Source organism: Empidonax traillii, unplaced genomic scaffold (genome assembly GCF_003031625.1).
Source record: "Empidonax traillii isolate 1590-97213 ecotype Southwest subspecies unplaced genomic scaffold, ASM303162v1 scaffold1142:size416873, whole genome shotgun sequence".
NCBI classification, from domain to species: Eukaryota; Metazoa; Chordata; class Aves; order Passeriformes; family Tyrannidae; genus Empidonax; species Empidonax traillii.
The window spans coordinates 174,450-185,385 of record NW_020956335.1 but is presented as its reverse complement, the minus strand read 5'-3'; the positions used below and the strand labels follow the sequence as shown (position 1 = coordinate 185,385).

General features: G+C 49.6%; 1 protein-coding gene across 1 annotated transcript in view; it reads left to right on the top strand.

Annotated features, from left to right (window-relative positions):
• Positions 1–390: 390 nt before the first annotated feature.
• Positions 391–10,936, top strand: part of MED13L (mediator complex subunit 13 like) — a 161,851-nt gene continuing 151,305 nt past the window's right edge. The window contains exon 1 of the mRNA XM_027905327.1: positions 391–487. Coding sequence (XP_027761128.1) covers positions 416–487 — 72 coding nt within the window. The 5' untranslated portion in view covers positions 391–415. The remainder of the gene's footprint in view (positions 488–10,936) is intronic.

The window sequence follows — 10,936 nt, the reverse complement described above, 5'->3', positions numbered from 1 at the left end:
CGCGTCCCGCACGGACCCGCCGCCCTCCGCGCCGCCCCCGCCCGGGGGGGGCCGCACCTGGACGCGGAAGGGCGGCCCCGGGCCCCCCCCGCCGCTGCCGCTCCTGCTGCGGCTCCTCCTCCGCCGCCGCTCCCCCCGGCCCCGGGGAGAGGGGGCCGCGCCCGCCCGTGCGCGCAGCGGAGCGGGGCCCCCCCGGCTGAGGATCACCGGGGGCGGGTAACGAGGAGCAGCGCCCCGAGCCCGGCGCCGCCGCGTCCCCTCCCGGCGCGGGGCCCCGCCGGGCCGAGGGGCCGGAGCGCGGCGGCCGCCCCGGGCAGGGCCGGGGGTCGCGCCGGGGGCCGCCCGCCCAGCCCCGAGCCCCCCGGGCCGCCCCGCCAGACATGCCCCGCCGTGGCGGCCCGGCTCGCCGAGGATCATGACTGCGGCGGCGAACTGGGTGGCGAACGGGGCCAGCCTGGAGGACTGTCACTCCAACCTCTTCTCGCTGGTGAGTATGTGTGTGTGTGTCTGTATGTCTGTGTGTGTGCGGGCGGGGGGCGCTGGGCGGGTGCCCGGGGGTGGCTCTGAGCCGGGATTGCCGGCTGGGTGACGCTGCCGGGGGTTTATAGGCAGGGCCCGGGGCTGCTCCCGCGCTGGCCCCTCCCCCGGCCCGCTGCCCGTGTTTGTTTTGCTCGGTAACTCGCGTGTCCCGCTCGCCGCCGGGGCCGGGGGTGTCCCCGCTCCCCCGGGCCATGCGGGGCACGGCGGCTCCTCCCCGGCACCCCGAGCCCCGCGCTCTGTGCCGCCCGGCCGGGGGGGTTCTGCCTCCGCTCACAATGACAAACGCCATTTCAGCGGCGGCGAATGCTCATGGAGTGTGATCGCCTGTCGGACTTAGCGCTGGGCTCCGGTGACGGCGTGTCAGCTGTTGTTACAGCGTGCTCCGCTCTCCGCCTGCATCGCGCTCGGGGGCAAGAGGTTAAAAAAAAAAAAAAAAGAAAAAAAAGCCCAACCCGAACAAAACAAACAAACCCGAACCTTTTAACATTTTCTTCTCTGCGGAAAAGCAGTGGCTGACAGTGTAGTGTGCCGGCTTGTTTGCAGAGATGCTGCCTGCCCGCCTCTCTGGGAGCTGACAACTTCCGACGTGGATTTAACGTTGCAGAAATTGTGGTATCAGCTCTGATACAGGCTGGCAATTTCAATTTAAAATGTAAATTCGTTTGTGCAAGGGCACGGAGTCGTTTGGAAATGCGCTGCTTTATTTTACCTGGCACACACAGCAACATTATCCCTTCTCGGCTGGGCAACAGCTGAGCGGGGTTGGATCATCGGGAGCCTTCTGGTGCTACAGGGATAATGTCGGAGGGGAGGAGGGACTTGTGTGGTGCGCGGTGTGGTGGAGTTAAAACCTTGTGATGCAACTTCGGGGGCAGCACGTGTGAGAGGTTTGTGGTGGGTGCCCCCGCCCCGCATCAGAGCTCTGCCAGAATTCGAGGTGGGTGCGTGTGCTGTGCCTTTTCTGATAGGAAGGAAGAGACTGGTTTTGGCTCCCTTATAAAAATTAGGGAGGGGGAATGAATTCAAGATGCAAGGTCTTTGTTTTATACTTTTTAACTTTATGGGAGGATGCTATTTTGTCGGTTTTTTAAAAAAAATCTATGCATGTTTGGCTGTTTTTTTTTATTATTATTATTTTTTTTTTATTTTGGTCATCCTTTTTAAGAATCTGGGGCAAGAGCTAGTAGTCGCTTATGCTGCTGGAAAACCCGGAGGTTGCTGTGTGAGAACAGACACAGTTCTTACTTTGGCTCGTTACAGACTGTTACGTTATGTAAGTTTGTCTCCGCGCCTCTCTCTGAGGGCGTTCTGTAATATTTATAAATGTGTAGCAGCGCCGAGTGTATCGAGGCGCAGGAACGGTGATTTCGGGCGATTGTTACCGTGATTTCCACTACGCTGCTCTTACCCGGCGCGGAAAATAAACCGGGAAGCACGGGGGGAACAGTCGGATGTGACCGTGGGAGTCCCCGGTCGTTGATGCAGCCCGGAGTGTGTGTTTGGAGAGGCAGAGCTGCTGCTGGAGTTGCAATCTGCGGATCTGTCACTGGGAAAAATAATCGCTGGCATGCCGTTAGCATCAATTATGAAGTGGAGCTATTTCCTACTTATTGTGGGTCGCTTGCCTCTTTTTTTTTCTTTTTTTTTTTTTTTTTTCTTTCCCTCCCACCTGAGTAGAGCAGGGAAATGATCAATTTGGAATGGGGGTGTGATATCACTGAAATAAGCTGAACAAACTTCTGTGGCAAGTGGCTTTAATAATGACGAGTTTAACATGCAACCCTTTAATCTCCCGTCTAATTTAGTGGGAGGTATCTCTACCTTAATGTGGTGCCCTGTATGAAACTCTGCTTTTATTGTGTCCTGGCTCTGCTTGCAAAATAATATGCAATAAAGCAGTATTGTTAATTTTTTTTAATGTAGTATTTATGAAAGCTATTGGGGAGATTTATTTTGTATTATGTTAGTATTCGATAGGATTTACTTATCAGTGAAAGATAGTGAGGACTTGACTGGAAATGTGTGGCCAGCACGTTGACCCCTTAACCTCAAATTGTCATATTCATCTCAGAATTTATGACGTGTTAAAGCTACAGTAGTCTGGATTAGCAACTAGAGAAGCTTTTTTGCTAATCATTTGCTTTGCCAGTGTCACAGAACCAAATCTGATTCAGCTGTTGGGGGGAATCCATCCATTCTTTGGGAGCCAGGTAGATCACAAAGAATTCTCCAACTGTGCTATTACAAGTTGACTTTATTTGTTTTGGTTGTGAATCACAAAGAAATGCTGGTGGCTGGAGAACTGCAGTTCTGTAACATTACAGTCTGTTGTGATGCTGTTTGCTCACGGTTAGATGATGTTCCTTGCCACGCAATTCCTCTGTGGAAGTGGGAATGCCACCTCCCCACCTGGAGAGGGCAGAGCTCTGTGCCGGCTCTGTCCTGGCTTGGGGCTTGGTTTAACCATTTCTGCAGACACTTCAGGCAGGGCAGGTGCTGTTGCTTTTTCTGACTCTTTGAAGGGGAAATATCTTCGAAGAGCCTTTTGGAGCTGAGTCTTTAATCAGTGACAAACAGAAGGTGTAGATGAGCTCGGTGCTCTCACTCAGAGTCTGTCACGGGGGAAGGCACGGTCTGAGGCGCAGGTTTAAAGCTCCCTGTGAGTGTCCAGGTGCTGGGGCTGGCAGGGCTGGGTTTCCTGGAGTGTCCCTCTGGAATCACGGCCCTGCAGCCCTTCCCAGCACCACCACTGTGTGTTGTTCTCCACTCAGGCGGGAATCCAGCTCTGGAAAATGGGTTAATGTTGGTGTGCTCTGTCAGGCAAAAACCCCGCACAAAGAAATCCGGAGTCTTGACTCGAAATGTAAAGCATTTCCCAGTAAGGTTTGATATTTGTCATCAGAGGACACCTCAAATAATAACTTATTTCATCTCTGTGTGCCACTGTAATAGGTTTGCTCTTTAAAAACACGCTTTATTTGCTGTTTCTAGAAGAAATTATATTTATCCTCGCTCTGTTTTTGCAGCAGTCAAAATGTCTGCTGCCCCTTCCGAAAAAGAATATCTGTTTTGATAAACAGTATTTAACAACCCATTGTAAGGGCCAGTTTATTTGAATACTAATTAAGAGTTGTCTAATAACTACTTAGGGACAAAATGTTCTGAGGTAATACTGAGGCTCTGTATTAAAACTTCAGACCCAGCTGGCAAACAGTCTCCCTGTGAATAATCCTTAATCACAAAAGGAGCCTTACTGAAATTAATTTGACTTTTCCTGTGAGTAAGGGTTACTCATCTGATGTTGGGCTTGCAGGAAGATGTTTCCTCCAGTGTCTGGGTTAGCTGCCGTGGTGGATCCAGAGGCACGAGTCAGTCTTGGGGAAATTGGGATGAAGTTGCATAACATTTCTTTAACTGGAGCTGGGGAAGGTACAGCCAAGCGTGTCAGGAGCGACCTAAAATTCGGAGTTTCCACGTGGGGAAGGATCAGGTACTGCAGAGTTTTCAGCCTGGAAAGGAGGTGATTGTGTGATTGTGTTGTTGGCAAATGAGAGCAGTTTAGAGAGGATTCATAGAAGCTGCCAGGAGTTCCTTGTGTGAATGCATCCCTGCAGGAGCCAGAGGGGTCTGGGCAGCAGGAATTGTGTGTTTGTTCCCCTTGGGGTTCAGAGCCCAAGTTCCAAAGCGGGAAGGCCGTGGCTGCTGTTACTCTTTGTGATTCCCAACCAGCAACAGAAGATGTTTTCTTCTCTCAGTGAGTCGTCTTGGCGTTCCCAGAACCAAATAAAAGGAGTTAAAGGACACCCGAGGTGGCATTTGGGTTATTCCCTTGAGGTTCTTAAAGGCAGCAGAAAGTGCCAGCTGTGGAGGCTCCCGGTGAGATCCTCCTCCGAGTTGCACAACCCTCAGTAAAGGGCCCGGTAGTGAGTGCTGATTGCTCAATCCCCTCGTAGTAAATTAAATTAACCAGCAGTTGTTCTTGCTCCTTGTGTTGTCGCAAGTGCAGCGCTCGGAGCGGTGGGCTGGGATTTTGGCATGCAGGATGTTACAGCGCTGCACAGGAGATATCTGTGCTTGTTTGGAATGTTCTGTAGGTGTGAATTTACATGGATAAATAATTAAGGAGTGGAATTCACCTCTCAAGTTTTGCAAAAGTATTTGATCCTCTGGTTGCCTTTATCCTGAGCTTCATTAGGTAACAGGGTAGAAAGCTCGTTCACTCCTCAGGAATAAAAGATTATTTTGGGGTTTAAATCACTCCAGTGGTCGGGTTTTATTATGTCAGAGTGTTTGACAGTTTAATGGTAAGTGCCAGAGTGAGGGTTTGGAGAGAACAGGCTCAGATTTGCAAAGAGACTGGGACAGAGCGACATTCAGGGAGAGGAGCTGAGGAATCTCTGGGGTAACCAACCTTTTTGGAACCTTGCACAAGGAAAATGAGGGGTGCAGGAGCGACACTGCCTCTTCAGGACAAACCACTAAAAAAATACTTGAGTGAAATATTCTTTCCTTGAAATCCTGAGTGTCTGCTGAATGTCCTGGGCCGGGAATCCTCCCCTAGAGAGTGTCATGGTTTTGGGTTATAAGTCTGAGATTGCTCTTGAGAACATCAACCTGATCAAGAAAATACTCCAATATTGGGCTGACGAATTAAAATAAATAATCCTTAAAACATCTTAAAAATAAGAATTTCAGCTTGCTGCAATACTAGCTGCAAATCCATATTTTTAAAATTTTTCTGCATTTTTTAGTGCAGAATTGACATCATAACCCCAGTCCCAGATTCATTTGATCTTGAATTTTTGTGCCTTCCACTTCAGAGAGCACTTCCTCACGTGAAAGAGAGCAAAGAGGGAACTTGTGAATCCTATCTGCAGACCTTTCTTCTATTATTTTCCTTCTGGACAATGCAATTCTTCTGAGAGAAATCTAAAGGAACTGAAGGTTTTGATCTTCAGGGAGAAAATCGCGGTGCATACCGAGATACATGCGCTGACGGTGTTAAGTTGGGTCGTTAGCTGAAGAAGGAATCTTCATGGCTTTTGTTTTCATTTCTTCACTGAGCTCTCAGAAGTGCTACACAAAGGGGGGGTGTGCAGATGCACTTCTTTGAAATACCGAACAAAGTCGATGTTTTGGGGCCGTTACACTTTGTGTAACAGGGATCACCTGTGCTTGTTTGGAGCTCTCTGTTTGAGGGGGGGGGGAGCTGGTTTAAGTTGTTGTCTCCACTTTTCCTGATCGCTGTGGAATTGGCCCCACGTGCCCCAGTCCAGCGTTACAGCCCTGCTTGTGGCAGCACCGTTTTCCCAGGCTTTGGGCAGAGCATCCCTGCTGGGGTCAGGAATGCTGTGGCACCTTCCTGCCTGCCTGCCTTGTCTCCCCAGCTGTTCCATCTCCTCACGGTTTCTGTAAATGCTCCAGACCTGTTCCTGTCTGCCTTGCCTTTTCCCTGGAGTGCTGCCTGTCTCCAGGGATCATCCCGTGATAAATTTGTATCCTTTGTTTTTTTTCCAGGCCGTTCCTTTGTAGCTGTGCAGGGTTACATTGACACCCCCAGACCAGCAGGAACCCTTTTCCTGGCCTTGCCCGTGGGATCCCAGGGGCAGCCCTGGGTTGCTTGGGCTGTTCCTGCTGCAGTCAGGGCTGACAAGTGTAGTTTACAGAAAACTTTGGAGTCTGTGTGTGCTCATTTGCTGTTCTGTGGGTGAGTGGTGCACTCTTTGTGTAGAGTCTGGCACCGTGGCATTTGCATCTTGTTGGTGCCATAGTAACACAAATAATAAGCAGAACTAACTGCTCTGACTGCAGACATGCTTGTTTTATGTTAACTTGCCAGTTCTCAAAGCGCCACAAGTGCTTTCCAGCAGAAGATCCCAAACCAAATCCAGACAACGTGCCTGCATGGAATGTGTGTTTACACGGGGGCACCTTCGTTCCTCAGACCAGGCTGTGGCACCGCTTTCATTCTGAGCTCTTAAGCAGTGCTTTAAAAATAGATCTGAGTGCCCTGACATCAACTGGTAGCTTTAAAGAGAAACCAGCTCGTAAAAATACTCTGCTCATCTCCTCGAAATGCGACTAAAACCCGGTGTTGGGGTCCCTGTGCACACAGGGATGAGGGGCTGGATCCCAGGAGTGCCTGAGCAGTTCCTGCTGGGGCTCAGCTCCTTCCCGAGCTGTGTGATCTCTGCTCTGCCAAGTGAGAACGAAGGCTGAGCATAAACCACTTTAATACCAGAGAGGAAGTTGAGCTTTTCAGGGGTTTTAGCATCTCACAGAGTAAGGGGCTGCCTTACCCTGCAGACGTGGAAGATTTGAGCTTGTGCTGTGAATGTTGATTAATTTTGGTAAATCCTGGCTCTGGCTTCCTCCCTTCATCTGCAGAAAAACTCATAGAGTCGTGTGTGGCTTAATTGAGGAGCACAATTGCAGTGGTGCCCGTGGAAGGGTGGCTTGAGCTCTCCGTGCCATCCCTGCTTTTGTTTCTGTGAGACAGGAAATGTTATTGTGTGGTGCTGCTGGATGAGGTGCCCCCAGGCAACATTTACGTTCATGTGACCCACACAGATGAGCTCAAACATACACAAAGACCTCGTCCCTGTATTAAGGAATGTGTTTAACCGGCTTAGGAAAATGGAGAGGCTGCTAAAATTAATTTTTAGTAGAAGATATGGCACATAAATGTCTGCGTCCCTCGCTCTGCTTTCTTCAGTCAGCCAGTGGGGCAGTGTAGTGCACTGTTCTTGTTTATGAAAATTATAATTACAGAGGAAAAGGTGTAGGGTTTTCCCCTCTTTCCATTTTTCTCCCTCCCCCTTCACTCTTCTTCCATGCCTTGGTGACCTCAGAAGGGTTCATAAACTCACACTCGAGCCTGGCTTGTGGAGCTGACCCTGTGAGAAGCTTTTCCCTTCCTCACTCCCTGCCCAGCTCTGTCCCCCTCATTCCTCTCTCCCCACCACGTTTTGGCAGTGGCCTGGATTGAAGTGAGATCAAAGTGGCTTTGTAACCACAATCCCTGTCTTAGAGAAGGAAATTTAAAGCTTGTTCAGTAAAACTTTATTCCATTCATCTTTTAGCTTTAAAGGAGCTGTGCTGTGGCCAGGGCCTTGTGGTTGCCTGTTCTTACAGCTCCATCTTTGCCCATAAAATACAATATTTCGTGAGAACAGGGGATTGAAAGCAACATTTAAGAGGAAAACTGTTCTGTACCTACTGACCAGGCACTGGCAAACTCCTGTTTTCTGGTGCTGATGCATTTGGAACTGACAGCTACGAGACAGAAGTTTCACAATGCGTTGGTTTTCTGCAGTGTAAAACCATGACCTGATTTTTCACAGGGTCTCTGGTTTGCTAGGAAGCTCTCAAATCTGGTGGATCTGCACTCGGTGTCAGCCCTTTATGAGTCTCGCTCCATGAGTGTCCACGACATCACTGAATTTGTAGGTGGTTCTGACGAGCTACAAAATTAATTCCTAGAACATCTCGTAGTGACCATGTCAAGTATTTTTATATAAAAAAAATTAATTTCTTTGCTGAGAGAAAAGGTTAATTGGTTAAACTACTTGACTCTGAACGAGCTGCTTTCATTTTTTAGCCCAGTATATTTCTGGTTATTTAATTTTCCATGTGTACTTTAATAAAACTTTGGCTTGAGCTGTCCGTGAATTTCCATAATTCCCTCCTGGCGGGAGCTGCGGGGTTCTTGTCTTTGCAGGACTGACAGCGAGAGGGCTGGCAGAATGAACCTGCATGACCAGTCATGCCGTGGGTTTATTTCCTGCAGCCTGTGCTGCAGGAGGATCGCACACCGGGCTTTTCGGGGGGTGCATTTTGGAGGGCTGGTCGGGGCAGGGTGCCCAACCCCCTGAGCTGTGCGGGCTGGCAGTGGCGAGCACGGGGACGGTGCTGAGGAGCTGTGGGATGTGTTTGGGTGCTGCCCCTCCCCGTCCCGGGGCAGGGAGTGAGGCAGGACAGGGGTGGGACTCGCGTGTTAAAGGACCCTGGGGCACAGCAGCGTCCTGAGCTCCAGCGCAGCAGCTTTTGTGTGAGGGCAGAGAGGGAACTGCGTTCTTGAACTCTCTGTGCCAAAGTTTACTCGGCTCGGGTTGTTACTTCCTCCAGCGCACCCTCCCCCCCACCACAGTTTTTTCTGCCCATATGTCAGATTACTTGGTTTGGGAAACATCTGATAGTCCATTGTATGACTCTGATGTTTGACATTTCCTTCCTCCTTCAGTTAAAAAAAGCTATAAAAGAAAGTTAAAGTTGGGGGGAGAGAGAGACTGTTCCTTCATTTACTCACAGATCTGCTTTTGCTGGTTTGAGTGGGTTTTTTTCACTACTTTCCTGTAAGAGGGGATTTTTTTAATTTGGAAAACGGGCAGTTCTTGGTTTTGATTCTGCCTTTCTGAAGGGGACTTGCAGCCCTAATCACTCACCCTCGGGAGGGAGGGATTCTGTGGGTAGCAAGCTGCATGCTTGTTGGCTTTCTGTGTGTGCTGCTCAAGTGTGCAGTGGTGGTTTCCATTTTATCTGTTCTCAACCGGCTACTCAGAAGTTAAAAGATAATTTGTTCCCTTCTGTAAAGCCACTGGCTGCAGTGATATGGAACCCAGAGTAAAACAGTGTCTGTGACCTGGGCTGCAGGGTGGGGGTCACCCCCCAAAAACCCGGGTTTTGGTGATAGGAGAAGAATTCATTCACGTCCTTCTCTCTTTTGTTTTGGAGGTGGCATTTTGCTTCCAGGCACTGTAGGGTTCCATACAGCCCACAGCGGTTTGTGGTGGGTTCTGACATGGGGAAACCTCCTTCCACTGGGAATCACTAAGGCTGGAGAAGAGCTCCCACGTCATCCAGTCCATTTCTTCCCATAAAAACACCCAAAGCAAGTCAACATCCCCCCCCAGTGTCTTGTTGTAAAATGCTGTTGGCTGCCTTGGATTTATGGGGCGGAGGGGGATGTTCTCCAAGGACATGAGCAGGTCCTGTGTGGCAGCATCCCCTGAAACCCAGATTGCTGCTTGTTTTACTGTGCAGATTGGCTTTTCCATTTCCCTTTCCCATTCCCCTGATGAGGTTCCAGCACAAGAACTTCCCAGGCTATGCCTGTCGGTGCCAAAGCACAGACACGTGTGGAAGTGCCTGTGGGTCTCAGTCCCAGCTGACCTGGGGTGCTGCTGCTGCCGCCACCTTTGTTTCCTTGTATTTGTGCCTTGAATATTTTGGGTTCAAAAGTATCTTCATACCCGGTGGCTGAATCTGAGCCCTTTGGCTTCCAGCTGTGCCTGTCCCAGTGTCCTCTCTCCTCTCTGAGCTTGGTTACAGCCTGGGCAGGGAGGGGAGCTGAGCCAGCCACTCACAGCAATGCTGCTGTTTTCCTGGGATGGGAACAGGTCTGAAAAATTCCCTACAGAAGTTCTCTCTGCCTGTAAACATGAACAGTTACCTGGAGAAAGATGCAGGAGTAGGTCAAAGGCATAGTTGCACTTCTCTTGAATAGTCTCCCAGGCTCTCTGTGCTGGGCTGAGAGGTTTCTTGAACCAGCTGGATGCTTAATTGACAATTTCTAAACTATATGTAAGTTTTCATCCTGACACAAAAATTTCAACTACCTCACTGTGGTCTGAGTCTGCATTCCCTTAATTTAATTTGGTATCTGGAAGGCAACCAGCAGCTTGTCTCTGGAGACCCTCATGGTTTCCCTCCTGTAGACAGAACAGTCTTAGTCCTGGAATGATTTTTACCGTAGGGAATATGTGCCTTTTGACCACTTGTGCAATTCTTTTGTTTCCTCTACTTTCTGATGTGCCAAGAGGAGCTGCAGTTGGTGATGAAGGTGCAGAGCTACCCGTGAGTCGCGGTGACCCAACAATTTCTGTGTCACCTTCGCTTTCCTTGACGAGAATTTCCAGCATTCGGGTTTGTTTTGCCAACCTGTTTTTGCAGTGGGCTCGGGAAGATCCTTTCCCTCATTCACTGTGTCGGTGTGTGCTCATTTTCCTTCTGCTGTGTTTGATTGTAGTCATCTACTTCAGTATTTAACCTTGAAATTCTGGGAGGATTTGGATCCGTATCAGCAATTTGGGCCTTTTTACCAGATTACTCTTTCTTTTATGCTTGCCACTCAGAATGTCTTTGTTGGGAGCTTCTGCAGCTGCCAGAGCTGCTGAAATATGAGCATTAGTATCGGAGCCCTTTTATATTTTCCACTGGGAAGGATGGTGCTTTAGTTGCCACCTCCAATTCCTTTTGAGATGGGTCTGACTTTTGTTTCTTTGAAAGAAGCTGTTAATCTTCCTGGCTGCCTCCTCTCCCACATAGACAGAATCACCCTGGAAGAGGAAAAAATACTTCATTTCTGCCAATATTGCTACTGGTTTGTGGCTTTAAT